Source organism: Callorhinchus milii, unplaced genomic scaffold (genome assembly GCF_018977255.1).
Source record: "Callorhinchus milii isolate IMCB2004 unplaced genomic scaffold, IMCB_Cmil_1.0 Scaffold7, whole genome shotgun sequence".
NCBI lineage: Eukaryota > Metazoa > Chordata > Chondrichthyes > Chimaeriformes > Callorhinchidae > Callorhinchus > Callorhinchus milii.
Genome location: NW_024704748.1, coordinates 1645820 through 1666248, shown reverse-complemented (window position 1 = coordinate 1666248; position 20429 = coordinate 1645820). Strand labels below are relative to the sequence as shown.

The 20429-nt window shown below is 45.1% G+C and overlaps 1 protein-coding gene across 12 annotated transcripts in view; it reads left to right on the top strand.

Moving 5' to 3' along the window:
• Positions 1 to 20429, top strand: part of ablim1b (actin binding LIM protein 1b) — a 125173-nt gene that overhangs the window by 62185 nt on the left and 42559 nt on the right. For all 12 annotated transcript variants that reach the window (XM_042336949.1, XM_042336955.1, XM_042336952.1 and 9 more), the window contains exon 6: positions 336 to 429. In XM_042336949.1, coding sequence (XP_042192883.1) covers positions 336 to 429 — 94 coding nt within the window. The remainder of the gene's footprint in view (positions 1 to 335; positions 430 to 20429) is intronic.

The window sequence follows — 20429 nt, the reverse complement described above, 5'->3', positions numbered from 1 at the left end:
GTCGGAGGTGCCATCCTTCAGATGAGATGTTAAACCGAGGCCCTATCTGCCTGTTCAGGCGAACGTCAATGATACTCTGAAAAGAGAAAGGAGTTTCTCCCAGTCCTGGGACACTGACAACAATTCCCTGGATAAAATTGATCCTTCACTTCATGGCTGTTTGTGGGCCATTGCTACATGCAAATTGATGTCTGCATTTGCCAAAAATATATAGAGGTGATCGGAAAATTCACCCAAACAGAATCTCTGTGGTTTGTAACCACATCGCCTTTTTTTTTGTTACTCAATCGCTCTATTTTTGTTTCCTTCCTTTTACCCTAAAAAACCTTGAATAGAGATGGTGCTCCTTATTGTGAAAAGGATTATCAGACCCTCTTTGGTGTGAAATGCGAAGCCTGCGATGAGTTCATCACTGGGAAGGTCTTGGAGGTATGTAAACCTGCAATGCTGTTTCGTTCAAGGTTTGTGTGGAGGGTAGGGGTCAAATAACCAGCTATCGCTTCTCCTGTTCAAAGCATTAACCTCTTTCATGACTTCCAACTGAGCACTGTAAAATTGTACACTGTTTTTATGGGCGCACGATAATATTTTACAGGCGAGCTACTGAAATGTTTTTCGCTTGTTTTGCTGTTATAAAGTCTTGTGGAGTCCTGCAGCTCAATGGTTAGAGCACTCGCCTCACAAGCGAGAGACATGGGTTTGATTCCCGGCAGGGCGAAACCTTGGGCAAGTTTCCTTGCTCCACACGGCTGATAATAAACCCTCAAGAAAAAAGAAAGAAAAATCAATAATAAAATTGGTCACTTCAAACCACGACTGTTTGTGGGACGCTGCCGTGCGCAATTGGCTGCCACGTTTCGCCCACAAATATTCAGTCTATTCACTTTACAGTCTATTCTGTGAAGCACTTTGAGACGTCTTGAAGACGTGATAAGGTGCTATATCAAATGCAAGGATTATTATCATATTATTATAAAGAAGGCACATCTCCAAAGGTCACAGGAGAGGGTTGGACAGACAATAGAGCTTGCAACCTTTTGTTAGAGGCCAAATCTCTTGCAGTTTACAAAAGTCGAACAGTATTTACCCGCATTCACTACTATAAATTTAAATAATGGCAGAAGTTTACCCCCTTCGCTTGAGAGTCTTTTCTCAGAAGCACCACGAATACTCTCGTGCAGATAAAATTTAAGATCCAACAGAGTTTTGCAAAGTCCTTAATTTCCGCCTTAATTTGGAAGCTGCTTTTACACCGTTCATAAAAGGATATGAGGAATGAATTGGCTGTATTTCCTGAGCTAAGCCCATCTTTCCTCAGACTAACCTTTTTTTGGTGCATGCGCATTGACTTAATCTGTAAAAAAAAATGTCAGAATACAAGATAGCATTGGTCATTCCACAGAATATCTAACCTCTGTAAGGTTTGCTGGTCAAAGACTGTGGAGAGATTCAAGCAAATAGTGCATTGTTATGCTTGAAATGGTGTCAATATCTCTAGGAGATATCAGTGATCATTTCTGCGTCATTTGGTGACTGTTGTGGTACATTGCTTGCTGAAAATGAAGTGTAACCATACAGTGACCTGGGCGATGATCATACTGTGAGTCTAGCTGGAGCTTGTGCTTGTATTGAGCATGGAATGCCTCTGAACGAGTTCACACAGCCTTCAGGGCCACTCATTGCGACAAAAAACAGCTGCGTACGTTATAGACGATGAAACTTTTTCCACTGGATAGCTTTGTGCTTCATCTTTTCCTGTGGGATCCTGATTTGAATCAGGACCCATTGATCATTCACTTCATGGCTGTTTGTAAGATGTTATTGTGTGTAAATTGGCTTCGACTCCACCTACAAAATACACATTTCAATGTACGTGTGAAGACTTTCGAACATCCTGATATTGATGCAATATCCCAGTATAACAGGGTCTGGCTATATTATAGTTAAGTCCCGTGACTGCGATCAAAAAGCACAAACGAATATCTACAGTTCAATAATAATAATCCTTCCATTTCACATCTTATCGACGTCTCAAAGCACTTCACAGAATATACTGTAAAGTGAATTGACTGTATGTTTGTGGGCAAAAAGTAATCAGGGAGAAGAAGCAGCCATTAGCCCTTAATATGAAAATATCCTTTACTTCATTTCAACCTGAATAGAGTTGAGAAATCTTTTAAAATGCCTCCGTAGCACTCAGCGAATTTCGCCCGCAAAATACACAGTCAATTCACTTCACAGTGTGCATGGTGAAGTGCTTTGATCGCAACGATGTGATAAGGCGCTACATCGAATGATTGAGAGAAAATTGACTCAAAACTGTGCTCTGTTGTGACCGTAAGCACTTTGAGAGCAGATGTGACAAATTTGCTCTTTCGATAACTTTTCATTTGCTTCAGCTGGAAAATAATTGGGCTCTTGCTGTTATAATTTGCTCCACAAAAACCTCAGGCCTCTCCATATCCCTTTATTTTATGTCACCACTTTGGCAGCGAACATCATTAAGGCTGTGTCATTAAATCATTGCTCTTGACTGTTCTGGTCTAGTTCTGGGATGTGGTACCACATCTATCATGAGATGGTTGATCAGAACCAGCTGATAAAACCTTAGCAGACAAAATTCCCTGAGCCAAAGCCAACAGCAGAGGGCAGTGACTTCTAGCAAGTAATTATACTCAATCAGTGAATAACATGGCAATGCATCCTGTGCAGAAGTGTTATTCGTAGCAAATAGTGTTAAGAGCAAGAGAAACGAGAGATCTTGTGTGCATTTTGTGGTGTGGGTGAACAGCAATAGAGACCGGGGATGAATAGTAATAATAATAATTATTAATATTAATAATAATGCGTTTGGTGGAGCCTGTTTCACACCGGGGTTCACTGGATAGCTGGACATACCTGAAATCAGATTCAGCATTACGATTTGGCAACTGCAGAGATCAGATTTCGAATGACCTTCCACACGCTATTGCATCTGATGTCTAACATCACTCAAGGTCAATAGAGTAGGCTTAGGTACATCAAACTATTAGAGAATTGGAATCAATGTACTGCAGGACTTCACTCGCCCCCTCCCAATGTGAAACCCAACCATCAAATACAACATAGGACTCACATCCCTGTTTTACTCCAGGGTTCATTAAATCCTTCAATTCAGTGCAACTTCAAAACAATATTTAACACCTGCCTATCTCCAACTCCAGTCTGCAATAGCACAGAATACATGAAGGAACTTTATTTAGATTTTTTTTCCGTAGATAAGGCAGGGTTCTGCTTGCAATAATAATAATAATACTTGCATTTGATATAGTGCTTGATCACGTCTTCGAACCGTCTCAACGCACCTCAGAGGATATACTGTAAAGTGAATTAATGGTGTATTTTGTGGGCGAAACAATGTCCACATATCATGCAGTTTTTCTGGCACAAAAAATAAATTATATTCTGTTTACCAAGCGGGAGTTTGCCAACATTTTATTCATTGCATGTGAAGAATTGGGATTTGTCCAAATGTGTATTTTCCTGGATAAATCGAGAGAGGTCTAATTCGGATCAGTCTGGATTAGGACTTTGAACTTAGCATTGATCCTTGGTAATTCTCCAAGGTGCTGGACTAGAAGCAGCCGCTGCAGTGGGCATGATGCCAACACAGTGGCAGCTTTGGTGAACATGGAGTCCTGTAACTTAGTGGTTAGAGCACTCGCCTCGCAAGCGAAGAGATCCGGGTTCGATTCCTGGGGCAGGGCGAAACCTTGGGCAAGTTTCCTTACTCCACACCCCTCTGTTTACCCAGCTGTAAGTAGGAACCCGGTTGTTAGTCGATTGGCGGATCACTTTTCCATGGGTAAAAATTCCTTTTTAAAAAAAAATCTACGACTGTGTGGTTTTATAGAGCACGGCATCAGTAAATTAGTGTTAGGTAAATTAGGTAAACTTTATGACACCTTTTTTTATTCTGATCTCAAGAAGATCTTAAGGCAATATCCTCAGTGCCGTCTTTCTCCTAAAGTCTACAGAGTTTTAAATGTGTTGCCTAACGATCAGTAGTTTACAACAACAACTTGCATTTATATAGGGCCTCTGAAAGTGGATAGCGTCCCAGAGCGCAAAGCGTTGCTTTATTGCCTGTCCTCCCTCCTACTTTATAGAACCACAGAAATATGTGACATATAAGGAGGCTGTTTTACCCACTTTTTCATGCCAGTTGTTTGATCCTCTAAAAAACCAGCCATCCTAATCCCAACTCCCTACTCATGCTCCTTCACCCTCTAATACTCTTCCTCTGCACGTACTTGTCAAACTCTTCTTTTTAAAATGCTCCAAAAGCTCATGTCAACTTTGGTGGTGTCCTGGGCTGTGAGTCTTAGCCCATCATCGAAATATCCTCCTGTCAACACCCACCCCAATTAATCCTCAATAAAACGTGCTGTTAACACCTATATACAATTGGGTTGCGGTCTCTCCATGTGTAATCTATCTGAGGGCAGACTGTGTTGAACGTGCTGAGCATTACAGGAAGGATACAAGGAGAATGTATTATTGTTGGACTGTATTTCAGTGTTGTGTTTGTATCAGGAGGTCTGCACAATAAGTAAATGAGTCGTGGTTTGGCAGCCTGGGAATCAGCCTCGCAGTTATCTGGAGTCCACGTTAGGGAAATGCTTCTTATAATTGTTTTTGTTTGCTGAATGGTACTACAGTTAATTGAGACAATCTGAAGTGAATGTCTTTAGTCTCAAGATCCCAACACCAATATCCTTTTCACTTGTTCAGCAGAAGAAATACGAGACGCCCAATAATGGAAGGCTTGTTTTGTTTTCGGTTCTCGCTTCATTCCTGGAAGAAAGTTCAATTCGAGAGGATGTATAAATCTTCTCCCCAGCAGTAAGCAGCCAGGACAAAGATTTTCTAGGCACAAGAGGAAAGATTCAAGCCATGTGGGAAATTGCAGAATTTGTTAATAATCAGAACAAGCTGACCCGATTAGCAACCTGGAGAAATCAGGGCATTTCTGTATGTTATACCATCAGCCTGATGACATAACAATAATCCTTGCATTCGATACAGGGCCTTATCACACCTTCGAGACGTCTCAAAGCGCTTCACGGAATATACTGTAAAGTGAATTAACTGTGTATTTTGTGGGCAAAACGCGGCAGCCAATTGCGCACAGCAGCGCCCCACAAACAGCCGTGGATTGAGTGGCCAAATTATTTTTATTAATTTTGAAGGAATTGTAACCTCCGAAAAAGCGATCCGCCAATCGACTAACAACTACTTACTGCTGGGTAAACAGAGGAGTGTGGAGTAAGGAAACTTGCCCAACGTTTCGCTGCTGGGAATCGAACCCAGGTCCTCTCGCTTGCGAGGCGAGTGCTCAAACCATTGAGCTACAGGACTCCACACAATCTAATAATAATCTTCTCATTTGACACAGTGTCTCTAGCAGCCAACACCTCCGAGCGCTTCACAAAGTTAAATCCTACCTTAAAACCTACCTCTTCAACCAACGCCTCTGGTTCCCTCCCTCTGCTCCATTCTCCCTTGCTCAGTGTCTGACATCATCATTGGCAAGTGTATTTGATTACATAGTGATGTGGTTTCTGCATGTGTCACACTAACCGACTGAAAGAAAAATTGTGAAGCAGTGGCCTCATGCTATGTGAAAGGTGCTTTATAAATGCAAGTTGTTGCTGACTATATTTGTAGGTGATAGCCTAAATCTGCATGTTCCAGCAGATATTAAAGATCCTCTGACACTATTCAATGAGAAAAGGGAGTTTTTCCTGGTATCCTGTCCAACATTATCCACTAGATAAAACTGGCCACTTTCTGGCTCTTTGTGGAAATTTTGTTGCTGTGCTCAAGATTGGCTGCCAAGTTTGTCTGCAAACACACAGTCGCCACACCTCGCATTAAATGCTGTGCAGCGCTTTGAGATGATTTTCAAGGACATGATAAAGTCCTATATCAAATTGTTAAGATTTTTATGGTTATTATGCGTTCATTTTCATGTTATCCACCTATTTGGATATTCGGTTATGGTTCCTGGCATTGGGTTGACATTTTACCTCCGCCAATTTGATTCTATGATATTCTTTAATAAATTGGTCATTTTCAATCCATGGCTGTTGTGGGACATTGCTGTGCGCAATTGGCTGCCGCGTTCGCCCACAAATATACAGTCAATTCACTTTGCAGTATATTCTGTGAAGCGCTTTGGGACGTCCTCCCGACGTGAAAAGCGCTATATCAAATGCAAGGATTATTATTATTACTATTACACTGTAATGGAGTTGGCATTCTCCTGCGGTGCTGAGGCTAAAGGTAATTTTCAGTATTAAAAACAAAATCCCCAGGGAGAGAAGGCTGCTGTGATTTAGTGGAGCGCCGAGATCCGTTCTATTCTACAACACAGCAGAATGGTTCTCTTCTCCCACCTGATTTAATGTTCCCTCTGTGCGAAGTGGACCAGCCCAGCAAATGCTGGTACACGCTCGCTGGGAGCTGCTTTGAAAACCTTTTTGCTGTGTTTTTTTTTCGTGCTGATCGGCCAAACCTACCGTTTATTGTCTGAAGCGTCTAATGGTCTGAGGACACATCACTGCTGATTGCTGAAGTTGGGTGTGTGTGGTGTGTGTCTGTGTGTGTGTGCACGTAGAGGGCTGGCCAACATCTGTGAGCTATTTCTATCAGTACGCTGAATTCAAAACAAGCAGCGCAGAGGTCTAATGCTGGCTGCTAGGAATTACATCTGACAGATTAGGAGAGGAGAGAGGGTAAGTGCTCAGCTTTCAAAGAGCTGTTGAACCAGTCTTTAAATCATGAATAGCTTCCCCCCCTCTCTCTCTCTCTCGCTCTCTTTCTATCTCTCTCTGCTCCAAGATTAAAAATCAAGTCAAAACATTCCAGTTTTGCTGTCCGAGGGGGGGAAAACGACAAAGCTTTTTGTCATGTCCGTGTGCGACATACGGATCTTGTGCACTGTGAAATTTACGTTTATTCTTCATTTTTGAACCTTTCGGTGTGTTTCTGAATTAATGTGTTTTTCTGGAAAGTTCGAGCGCTCGCCTCGCAAGCGAGAGGATCCTGGGTTTGATTCCCAACAAGGCGAAACCTTGGGCAAATTTCCTTATTCCTCTGTTTTCCTAATAGTAAGTAGGAACCCGGTTGTTAGTCGATTGGTAGATCGCTTTTCCAAGTGTAAAAACCGTTAATCCCCTAAAAAACACACACAAATTTAGTCATTCAATCTACGACTGTTTGTGGGACGCTGCTGTGCACAATTGGCTGCCACGTTTCGCCCACAAAATATACAATCAATTTACTTTACAGTCTATTCTGTGAAGCGCTTTGAGACGTCTCGAAAAGACGTGATAAGGCGCTGCATCGAATGCAAGGATTATTATTACTATAATGTTAGATCCACTGTTCAAGTGCTCTGGGACGCTGACCCACGTGAAGGGCGTTATAGAAACAAAAATTGTTGTTGTTGTTTAGCAATTCAGTGGGCCAGAGGTAACGTGTATGCGTGTGCTGTCCCTTTGGGAACTGGGAAGGAACCTTTCTGAAAGGCGGTAGAGCTTTTTGGGTCGGGGGCATGACTCAACGGGCTGGGAGACGAAGAGACAGGAGCGATCGCACCACCTCCAAAGATTTAGATTGTTGAGCTCGTTCACAGCTGACAACTGAAGATACGTGCTATCTCTCTCTCTCTCTCTCTCTCTCTCCTTTCTCTCTCCTTTCTCTCTCCCTCCACTCTTCCGTTAAGAAGATGGAAGCAACAACCTTTCTCCCTCCTCCTCTCCCACCGGCTTGAGTTGATTACATGACACACGAGCATATCAGCTCGGCTGGACACCAAGCCCCGGTGCCGCTCCCATGGCAACGCCTGGTATAGTTGGGAAGACGACAGAAATTAGCACAGCCAGAAAATTACCAGTCGCTCGGTGGTGGGTTCGAGACAAAAAAGGAACGTCTTGATTTCTGCGCTAACTTTTAAGTGCCACCCTCGCCACCAAATCAACAGTCAGCAAAATAGTCAAGGCGAGGGTCTGTGCCGTGATTTAATTTGTGTTGCTGCGGTACTGAAGGAGATGTTTACAGCAATTCCATTTATTTCTCCCCTCCCTCCCCATCCCCACCCCACCGCTCCCCAACCCACCCCATCCTTACCAACCCCACCCCCCACCCTGACCATCAATAATATAAATGTGGACCCTGTAGCTCAGTGGTTAGAGCATTCGCCTTGCCAGCGAGACACCTGGGTTCAATTCCAGGCAGAGGGCGAAACCTTGGGCAAGTTTCCTTACTCCACACTCCTAATAATAATCCCTCCAAAAAACAAAAACAATAATACATTGATCATTTTCAATCCACGACTGTTTCTGGGACATTGCTGTGCGCAATTGGCTGCCACATTTCGCCCACAAATATACGGTCAATTCACTTTACAGTCTATTCTGTGAAGCGCTTTGAGACTTCGAGAAGACGTGAAAAGCGCTATATCAAATGCAAAGATTATTATAAATCAACATTGCCCACGGCAGCAAAAATGCTAAATTAAAGTTAGACTTTGTATTTTTTCGGATTGCAGTACGGGGTAGTAAAATGCAGTGTGTGCTGTGCTAATGATCACAAGGTGCATTTATCACCTGTTGTGCTGCTGTCCATTTCTTCGATTCCACCTTAAAAATCATTCAGTGGTTTCGCAGCTGTTTTGTGGGACGTCACTGTGTGCAAATCAGCTGCCGGGTTCGCTTACAGAATACACAGTCGCTTTACTTTACAGTAAATCCTGTGAAGCGCTTTGGGTTAGCCAGCAGAAGGCAAACCAGTTGAAGATAAGCCATGCAGCTGGTTATTTATGACGGGGTATTACTCAGGAGTTGAACTGGGAAATGTGCAAACATGTTAATAATTCACAGAATAATAATAATAATAATCCTTGCATTTGATATAGCGCTTTTCACGTCGGGAGGATGTCCCAAAGCGCTTCACAGAACAACAACAACAAGATTCCATTTATTGAGCGCCTTTCACGTCGGGAGGACGTCCCAAGGCGCTGTACAGTTGGGTCAGGACCTGAGCATTGGGGGCAAATGGTCAGGGTGAGGGGAGGGAAGAGAGGGAGCGAGGAGGGGGTAGAGAGTTGAGAGGGGAGCTGAAGGTACGGTCAAAGAGAAAGGCCTTGAGACCGGCCTTGAAGGAGGAACGGGAGGAGGCGGCGAAGGCACTGGGGGATAGAGTTCCAGAGCTTCGGGGCTGAGAGGCTGAAGGCCCGGCCACCGATGGTAGGGCGGTTGGGGCGGGGGATGTGGAGCAGACCGGAGCCAGAGGAACGGAGGTACGGGCAGGTAGGTAGGGAGATAGTAGGTCGGAGAGGTAGGAGGGAGCGAGGTCGTGAATGGCCTTGTAGGTGAGGATGAGGATCTTGAATTCGACACTGTAAAGTGAATTGACGGTATATTTGTGGGCGAAACGTGGCAGCCAATTGCGCACAGCAGTGTCCCAGAAACGGACACTGGATTGAAAATGATCAATGTATTATTGTTTTTGTTTTTTGGAGGGATTATTATTAGGAATGTGGAGTAAGGAAACTTGCCCAAGGTTTTATGGTGAAAGGTGCGACAAGGGAATTGTGCAAGCTGTTCAACAAGTTGTCCAGGTGTCAGCCTGGCTCAGAATGGGAGCGCTCTCTCCTCAGAGACAGAAGCTTGTGGGTTCAAGCCCCACATCGGGGCTTTGAACTCCCATCGCCCAGGCTGATACTCCTCTGCTGTGCTGGGGGTGGGGGTTGGGCTTTGCATCATCAAAGGTGCTGACTTTCAGATGAGGCATTAACCCGAGGTTAACCCGGGCATTAACCCGAGGCCTGGACGAGAGACAACTTTCTTCAGCTCAACGTGCAAAAAACCGAGGCCCTCCTGATTGGCTCACGTCAGCGCCTCCGCACCTCAGGCGCTGACACCATCAGCATCCAAGGCTGCACTCTCCACCTCTCAAAGCCAGTCAGGAACCTCGGCGTTTTGTTCGACCCTGAGCTGTCCTTTCTCCCTCACATCCGCACCACAACTGGCACCGCCTTCCATCACCTCCGGAATATCGCCAGATTACGGCACTACCTCACCCCTCACGCTGCTGAAACCCTGGTTCACGCCTTTGTCACCTCAAGGCTGGACTATGGGAACTCTCTCCTCGCCGGCCTTCCCGCCACCTCCCTCCACAAGCTGCAGGTCATTCAGAACTCTGCAGCTCGTGTACTGTCCCGCACCAGGCTTCGGGACCACATCACTCCCACCCTCGCTCGCCTCCACTGGCTCCCCATCCCCCAGAGGATTGATTTCAAGATCCTCATCCTCACCTACAAGGCCATTCACGGCCTTGCTCCCTCCTACCTCTCCAACCTACTATCCCCTACCTACCTGCCCGTACCCTCCGTTCCTCTGGCTCCGGTCTGCTCCACGTCCCCCGCCCCAACCGCCCAACTATCGGTGGTCGGGCCTTCAGCCTCTCAGCCCCGAGGCTCTGGAACTCCATCCCCCAGTGCCTTCGCCTTGCTTCCTCCCTTTCCTCCTTCAAGGCCGGTCTCAAAACCTTTCTCTTTGACCGTGCCTTCAGCTCCCCTCTCGACTCTCTTCCTCCTCCTCGCTCCCTCCCTTCCCTCCCCTCACCCTGACCATTTCCCCCTCCTCTTTCCCTCCCTTTCCTCCCCTCACCCTGACCATTTCCCCCCTGCTCGGGTCATGACCCAACTGTGCAGCGCCTTGGGACGTCCTCCTGACGTGAAAGGCGCTCTATAAATGGAATCTTGTTGTTGTTGTTGTTGTTGTTGAGGTGCCATCTGCCCGTTCAGGTAAACAGTAAAGATCCCAATGGCACTTAACAGTAAATCCTGTAAAGCACTTTGAGACGTCTTCCTTTATTTATTCATTTCTGACGTTCTTCACATACTGTATTGCTGAGGGTCACTGCCTAATTATTTCAGGAAGTCAGTGTGAAGGTGTGTAGGTGGACAGAGGAATGAAGAGAGATATGCCATCTCAACAACAACAACAAAATTACATTTATATGGAGAGAGATGCTGGATTTTTAGTGGATCACTGGACAACGTATTTCTAACGCTGCAAGTGGTCAGACTGAAGAGAGAGAGTAGGGATTCGGATTTGCACAAAGGTGCGGTTACACATCTTTCAAAAGATGTAGGTCTTTTTTGACTTGCAAAGCTGAAAAGCTGTCCAAAAAGCAGCATTCAGCTGAGTTCACTGCATGACCCTGTAGCTCATAGAATAACCAGTTTGTCAGCCTTGGATGTGGCAGCAAAGCTGTACACAAAACTGTGTTTTGAAGATGCTTTTTTTAACTTGTGTCCTCAATACGTGGAGGGACTGAGCCGTACAGCAGATTGCAATTTTGGACCTTCACCTCTGGGAACTGGGTTTAAATAAAACAAAGATTGATAAGATGCAAGTCTCCTCCATCTGACAGCTGTTAGAGCCCCAGTATTGAGTAACGTTAACTCAGAAGTAAGTCCTAACAAAATCTCTAGTGGATGCGAATGCATAGTTTCGTACATGGGTATAAAGTACAATATCCACAAATCAGAAGTTGCAATTAACGCAACAGATTTAGTTTGCGAATCCACGTTAGACTCCCAGATACCTGAAATTCCACCTGTTCGTATCCTGTAAGTCCCTTTTGCCTGAAAAGTTAAGGCCTGGAAAAATTCTTGAATCCAGTCTTAATTTGGAAGACAGTTCTTTTAAGGAACTGCGGCAAATCGGCTTCCAGATTACGACTGAAATCAATAGTGTTCCCCTATTTTGCAAAACCTTAAATTCCAAGAAAAAACTGAGATGAGGTGTAATTTCGGACCTTTGTAACTCTCATTCAGATCTAAACTAGTATTAATTTTCAACCACACCAACTCACATTTATATAGCGCCCTGCGCAAGCGCTCTGGGACGCTACTTTGGCGGGGGGGGCTATATAAGTGCAACTTATTGTTGTTCAGGTGGGTAACAGCTCAAAGTGCTTAACAATGGCGGAGCTTGAAGCAGAGCCGGGGAGAGAGGAAAGGCCACCGGAGGAATGGTGGATGATTTGGAAAAGGGGAAATGTTCCTGGTTGCAATAAAGTATTCTTTACAGAGATTGGGGATTAATCCATGAGGTGAGCAGAGTTTTTAGAGAATACCTGACCTAGGGACAACTGATATTGATTGACACATTACTACCATGTGCAGTCATTGCTCAGCAATGACACTTTCCATTCATCAGCTTGTTTAGAGCAACTTTCAACAGAAACATTTGCTTTTAAAGCAAAAAGGAATCATCCGGACATTTCCAGCACCGTTTATTTTTGGACTGAGTACAGATGGTCACATGCTTGTTCCCAGGCACTTTACTGAGAACACATTACGTAATTTAACCAGAACATCTATGCCCTATTCAGTCGACGCCTTTCACTGATATCCTGTGAGGACAGATCACTGAATATGTGTAGCAAAACATCCACTATCAATGGCAGTAATTACATGTTGTTACTTACTGGCATTGCCAGAGGTAGAGGCATAACTTTGTGTTGAGTTAATTTCAGAAGTCGTCCCCTTCCTCCACTAAAACAACCTCTCTCTTTGTTTTCTCTGAAGGCGTGCCCATTAGGGCTTTAGTACCTCCAGCAGAAATGACTGCATATAGTTGACAATGAACTATATGAAGTGTGCCAACGATTTAAATGCATTCAGCTGAATATTTTTTGGTATCGTGGGATTATAAATGCAGCCATTAATTTATTTATTTGAATATTTTGATGGCAGGAATCTAAAATGTATGTTTAACATCTTAAGATGATGCAATTAATGCAGCCCTAATGTAATAAACACAAATTGTGAATAAAATCTCAAGAATCCTTATTATGGGATCTGAAATAATAGCAAGTCTGCCTGCATAATGCCTTTGAAAATAAGGTGGAATTTAAAACTCTGGAATATTTAGTGGAATAAAATACTTAAATTCCTATTTAAAATGCACATTAATCCCTTAATCACCAGAGTCCTGTTCTTCATTTAGCTTTAAGTGTGCAGGGAGGGGGCAGAATGACTGAAAGCTTGTCCCCCGATGGTGGGTGGGTTCAACAAAACTTATTTAGCATTTATATTGGGCCCTTCACGTGGGGTAACATCTCATCACAGATTCAACATGGACATCTGCTGACAGCTTCTGAAAATGAATCATTATCAATTAATTAGAATCCACTGTGATTTTTTTTAATTGCAATGTTGAGGCCAGAAGAGTATACGATCCGTACACAGTCACTACACTTTGCAGATAATCCTGTGAAGCAATTTGAGACGTGCTCCCGGCTTGAAAGGTGCTATAATAATATATATATAATCCTTGAATTTTGATATAGCGCTATTTCACATCTTCTCGACGTCTCAAAGCGCTTCACAGAAGAGACTGTAAAGTGAATCGACCGTATATTTATGGGCAAAACAGGGCAGCCAATTGCGCAGAGCAGCGTCCCACAGACAGTCTTGGAATGAAGTGACCAATTTATTATTGTTTTTTGGAGGGATTAGCACTTTGAGATGCTACCCGCCTGAAAGGTACTATATCAGATGTATCTGTATTATTGCTATTACTATATTTGTTTCCTGAATTGGAAGTGTTCTGAGATGGTCAATTTCTGGCTTACTCACAAATCCCGATTCAGAACTTTAGGTTTTGGGTTGATCTGATGGGTTTGGGACGTCCTCCTGATGTGAAAGCGCTGTGCAAAATGTAAATTGTTGTTGTTGGTTGTACTGTCTGGGTTGGGTTGGCCTACTCATTAGACTCCAATGTATATGGTTGGGCCTTCTTGGTCTGTTAGCTTTGGTTGGTCGTCTGTTGGTTTAAGATATGAATGTACAGATTTGGCTTCGTTTTACAATGCTTGCTGTTAAATTTTCCTGTAACTTGGTGCACAGTGAGTAACTGCAAGAGGCACAATGGTAAGTATTTTATTTTTTTGAAAGACCGGCCTGTTGTTTGCAATAGGGGAGGGGGCCGCTTGTGATAGTAATGTGTCTGCCTAATGTCAGCTCAGAAAGGGTTGTGTTGAGTTTTGTATCCAACCTCTGGAACCTCTTGTATTTAACAGGTGATACAGACCTTGTGGTAAGAGTTGTCTAAATGCTCGTTCCACTGTGAGAACAATAGGAAGCCTTGTGGTAGCTCTGTGATTGTCCATTGTAAGTCCTAGGTTTCCTGTGTTGGTCAGCTAAAGGAACAGAGAGGCCCAGGTAGTGTATAACAACAACAACTTGCATTTATGCAGTGCCCCTCATGCAGAGTAAGGTCCCAGAGCGTTTCTAGCAGAGCCTTCCAACAGCCTTCTCCTCCCTCACTATGATAGAAGTTTTGTATTGTTGTTCGCCACTGCTACATTAGGATCTCCAAAACCTAGGCTAGTCTTCCCTTCTCTGGGATCATAGCTCTCCTGGTCCTGACCTGGGAGTTGCAGGGATCTGAATAAACAACAACAAATTACGTTTATATGACACCGTTCATGTCGGGAGGACGTCCCAAAGCGCTGGACAGTCAAGGATGTGCGCCCGAGCTGGGGATTGGGATCAGGAGGGGTGGAGGGCGGGTAGGGTGGTGGGGTAAGAGAATAAACTGAATATCATCTGTTGTCTCCACAGAACACAGTGGTTTGGATGCTGAGGTGAAGGGGGTGGGTGGGGAATGTTCCTAAGGCACTCACAGGCCAGGGCTGAGCATTGAGCTTCTGGGGAGGGACACATTGTTTTGAGGTTTTCTCCATTGACTGTAGGGATCAGGGCGTATTTTGACACAAATTTCCTTCTGTGGACTGAGTCAGCCAGGGTTCCCACCCAGTGATCCGTATCCAGTGATTCTCTCCTGGAGAGCGTGGGCTTCTGGCGGTCGAGTGGGAACAGAGAAGCTGCGAGACCCTCTGCTATTTATAAGGAAGCCCGTCAACGTTCACTGCCTGGCCTCGCACATAAAGAGTAGCCTTTAGGAAGGTCCCAGCAGACTACTGGCCCGCAATGCTCAGACCTCTGTCGGAGTCAGGAGCGTGAGGGGAGGGGAGGTGAAAACTCGCACAAGAAAAAGTTTGATTACTCTGATAACTTACAAGTGTGTTGACAAAGTTATAACACTATAGCCGTATGAATGAATGAATCTTTTGTTGAAACACAGGAATCAGACGGTTCAAAGTTCGTTGCTTTACCTTATTGTTGCCCCAGTGGGGTTCTCCATTTTTTTCCCCCCTTTAATCTGACCTGTGTCACAGTGATGCCACAATCTCAGTGAAAAACTTATAAACGAGCCTCTTTTTTAGGCGGTAAAGGAATCGGATTTACGGAGCCGTAGAGAGAGAGTTGGCAAAAAAAAAAAACGACTCGGTTTAATGAGATAAAACCAGAACTCGCTGGGAACACGCAGCAGGTCCGGCAGCATCTATGGAGAGAGGAAAGTGAGTTGAATTTTCAGGTGCATGTCCTTTTGGACGTTTAATGAGTGCTGGATAATCAATCACCACTGATGTTCTAACTGGTATTGAAAGGGACTGCAGGAAAGGATTGATATTTTAGATAGCCTTTGGAGAATCAGGATGACTGAATAAATTTTCATGGCCAGGTCCTGCGGGCAATGACACGATTCAGTGTTTCGATGCATTTCACTTCAGCAATTTGAGCCTTTGTCAAACGTGCAGTGTTGTGGTTTCTTCAGTGGAACGGACTGAGCAGTCGCAGCCGGCAAAGTATTTCGATGTGTTGCGTGCTCCAGGACAGCCAGGGTTTTCCTTGGCATGAATGATGACCGATGTGCCAGCCCAGTTTATCGAAAGAAAGGAAACCGGAAAGTCCACAGGAACCCAGCTACCAGAGTTACAGAATAGACCAGCAGATTTGCCATCTCACATAGGGAAGTGAGATTCGGGAGATTTGAGAGGAATGTTGCAATGCACTCAGGAAGGGAGGTCATGTCCAAGATCCTGCAATGTTTCTGCAATTTCTTATCATAGTAGAGACAAATTCTTTGATTTTCAGCTGCGATGAGGAGCTATGGAAATAGGGCTGAGATGTGAGATTGGATACAAGCTTACTTTGAAATTGGAAAGGTAGTTACAAGGCAGAAAGAGGTTGCGAGCAGGGAACCCCGAGCGTCTGTCTTTGAACTCCTGCTGTTTTTATTAGACGTGCATTTGGGTACTTGGCTGAGGTTGTTGAGGCACAATATTGAGCAATCGTGAAAAAGCAGATTACAAACGGGTAGGCGGGTGGGTGGCAGACACAGTTCAATGTGGATAAACGTGGGACACAGCGGGACTCTTTTTAAGCTCCTTTCAAAATGGCGGTTGTTATTCCCATTGAAATATTCACCCACCCCGAACCACAAAAAACGCCGGCAGCTCAGGATGTCCTCCCGACGCGAAGGGCGCTACATAAATGTAACTGATTGCTGTTGCTGCCGTTGTGTGCTCAGGGCCATTAAAACACTTTGGTGTTCCGATACGTGTCCGGACATTCACCATTTCCTGTGTAAAACTTTACGGGCTTATCAGTCGTACGTTTCCATCCGAACATTTCATTACCGCACAATGACGGAGCTCTCTCTCTGTTGGAGAGGAACCTCAGCCAAAACCTCTCCAGTATTTGCAATAAGCTTAACTGGATTGTTCCTCTGAGGAGCACGGAGACAGAGGCCAGTTTGCGCTAGAGGGGATCCTGTAGGATTTGTTACATTCCTCTCAACCACTTTAGGGACCTCCTCTCCTGTTCGGTTGAGAAACAAACATGAACCTTGTTTCGCAGCCAATCCCAACATACTGTCCCATCAGCATCACCATGGTTGCACAACATGGAAAGCACCAGCACCTCAGCACAGCTGCCTGTCCATGTGGAACGTCATCAGCACAGAGATCGCCGCAGGTTCTTCAATCCCTCTTTCAATTGTTCCTCAGCAATTACCAGGAACATAAATGGAAAGCGTATCTTCAAGCCGCCACGATTAAACTGATCACCAGTCTCCGGTTAATATCTATTGTTAATATTGTGAGCCCCCGAGTAGCTCCCCGCGTGTGCCCCCCCCCTCCCCGCGCAGGCCCCACCCCTCTCCCCGCGCAGGCCCCCCCCCTCCCCGCGCAGGCCCCCCCCTCCCGCGCGCCCCGCCCTCCCTGGGGGCCCCCCCCCCTTCCCCGCGGGCCACCCCACTCCCCGCACGGCCCCCCCTCCCCGCGGACCCCCCCTACCCGCGGACACCCTCACTCCCCACGCGGCACCCCCTCCCCGCGGAGCCCCCCCTCCCTGCGGGCCCCCCCACTCCTTGCGGGCCCCCCCGCCCTCCCCGCCCCTCCCCGCGTGGCTCCCCCGCCCTGATTATGACTGTTCTGACAGAAAGATAAAAGTGGTGATGCTAACGATTCACAACGTCCGTATCAGGCATTGGGGAGAGAGCGGCCATCGCAAACCATCACTTACATTTGACCTTCCCACACTTAACATTCTTAGGAGGAAAGCTTTGAGCAGCGAAGGCCACTAAAAGCTACAGCAGCTGCCGCACGTCACCCACAAAATACACAGTCACTCCACTTTACAGTAAATTCTGTGAAGAGCTTTGAGACGTCTCGAAGACGTGATCAGGAGCTGTATCAAACGTAAGGATTATTATTGTTAACAGATATTGATAGCGATTTAAAGAACCTGAATACGTTTACGAGTTACGGTTAGGGATTAGGGGTTGGGGTTTGTTTGAAGCACTCTTGCCTCTGTGCCAGAAGCTTGTGGGCTCAAGCCCCACTTCGAGACTTTGAGCTCACTGTCTGGGCTGACTCTCTGATACTCTGATGCTCTGGTGGAGATGTTAAACCGAGGTGCCATCTGCCTGTTCGGGTGGGGTTTCACCTTGTCTCCTGACCAACAAACCCCCAGGTAAAATCGGCCAGGCGTTTCCTGGCTGTTTGCGGTTGCTGCTGTACACAATATGCACAGTATTTTAACTGAACTGAATTTTTCACTGCATGCGCTGTGGTTTGGAAAGGAACAGTAAATTTGTAAGCGGCTTCGCCAGCCGTTGAGGAAGGCGATTGAAGCCAGGCCACCGGACATGTTGCTGAAACAAGCTGATGCTAGAACAGGGAGATGATCAACTTGGAGTTCCTGGAAGGATAACATGAAACGGAGTCAAAGAATCTTTCTCACGCCAAATTCCTGCGTGGTTTACTTTTTCCCTCCCCCCACCCCCCAAACCGAAGCCTTAGTAATTGTTCAGGACACCTCTGTGTGACTGAGAGCTCAGGGAGGTGCGGTCAGGGACTTGTTAAGACACATATTCGTTTGGCAGGTCTGGAGCCTCAGGGGAACTGCAAGGTGCAGTCAAGTGGCGATGTGATGGTGTCCACGTAAGGGCCTTTTATCTACGTCCCTCCAACAGCAAAAACAGCATTTAAGATTCTTTTTTGAATATGAGCTTCTTGTCATAATAATATCAACAATAAGAATCCTTGCATTTGATACGGCGCCTTATCACGTCTTTGAGACGTCGCAAAGCACTTCACAGAATATACTGTAAAATGAATTGACTGTATATTTTCTGGATGAAACGCTGCAGCCAATTGCGCACAGCAGCGTCCCACAATCAGCCGTGGATTGAAGTGACCAATTTATTTATTTATTTTTGAAGAGATTATTAATCCCGGAAAAGCGATCCGCCAATTGGCTAACAACTGGGTTGCTACTTACTGCTGGATAAACAGAGGCGTGTGGAGTAAGGAAACTTGCCCAACATTTCGCCCTGTCCGGGAATTGAACCCAGGGTCCTCTCGTTTGCGAGGCGAGTGCTCTGAGCTACAGGACTCCAGAATCTTTGATTATATTGCAGACGAGCAGAATTTTATCAGCTGAATCTTGATTGTTTCACTAACCAACTAGCGAACCATTTGATTTATTCATTGGTTTACAGTGTTTTAATTTGCAGTTCAAAAAAAAGACTTAAGTTCAAGAGACACTTAACATACAGAAGGAACCTCATGTTTACTGATTCCGAATTACAAGTTCAGAGGAATTCAGGGGACACAGACAGAGTGCGGAGACCAATATTGCTTTCCCCAGAGTGTGTGAGCAGAACAGGCATCACAGAGAGATTCGGCTGGTTGGGTTTGATAGAAATCAGTGTTATGTCAGTACCAGAGCGCAAAGGCAAATCAGGAAATCAAAGGACACGCATTCAAATCGGTCGTTCAATTGCCACCTGTTTGTGAGCAATGGCTATGTGCAAATTGCTTGCCGTGTTGGTCGACACATTGCACAGTCACTCCACTTTACGGTAAAACCCTATGAGGCACTTTGAGATACTTGGACTTTATAAGGCACTATATCAGATGCAAGGATGGTTACTAATGCTATTATTGTTGTAAATTTAGAACAATGCAATAGTTTCTCACCACTGTCATTCCAGCACTTGCACTTAACCTATTCATACTCAGAATGTGACAGCTCTGGACGCACTGTGAGTGGATGTGTGATTTAGGGGTCACGTTGTAAGAATATTTGGCCGTTTCAAGCGTTTAAGGCGCACGTGTTATCTCTAGTCCTGGCACGGCAATGATTTGTTTTTCTGGATCAGATGTCAATTGGGAACATGTTGGATGAAATATTCTCTGTCCTTATTTCGCTACTCTGCGGGTGAGCTCAACATACAGTCGTATTCTCTCTTGAAAAGCACCATTACAAAGCTCCCCCACTGGCACAGCACAAACCAACAACACATCTCAATGTACCTTTCAGGCATTATTTCATCCATTCGCTGCAACAGGAAACTAATTGTAACACTTACAGAAACTAAACAGGTTGAAAGTGCTATAAAATCTCATTGTGTCCTTACTTTAGTTTCACACACAATTATTTACCCAGCGTAACCCCTATATTTGGAGTTGACGCACACATGAATGGAAGCCCAATAGGGGGAAAAGATATTTGAGCAAGACTAGGCAGGCCTGTAAAAAGGTTGGGAAATACGTAAGAGGCAAATGAATGGACGTGCTGTTTCTAAGCGAGAACCTATTCGATGTCACGTACGTACATGGATGTCCTTAAGGTAATCATTCCCAGTCCTATAAACCCACTTGGAGATTTGCGTTTTTAAGCCCGTGATGGAAATTGGTGCAATCTGTTATTTTTCCTTAAAAAAAATTTGTAATCACCGTGAGTGTTTTGTCTTAGACACATTGCTTCTCTGTGTCTTAGCAAAGCAAGAAACCCGTCAGTGGACACACATACACCACCCACATACACCCACCCACCCACTCACACACACACACACAGCATGTGTATTTATCGTTATTATGGGCAGTATCTCCAGTCTGCTGTGAGTGACGGTTTTTGAATGAACACAGGCTTCGAGAGCAGGGTGGTT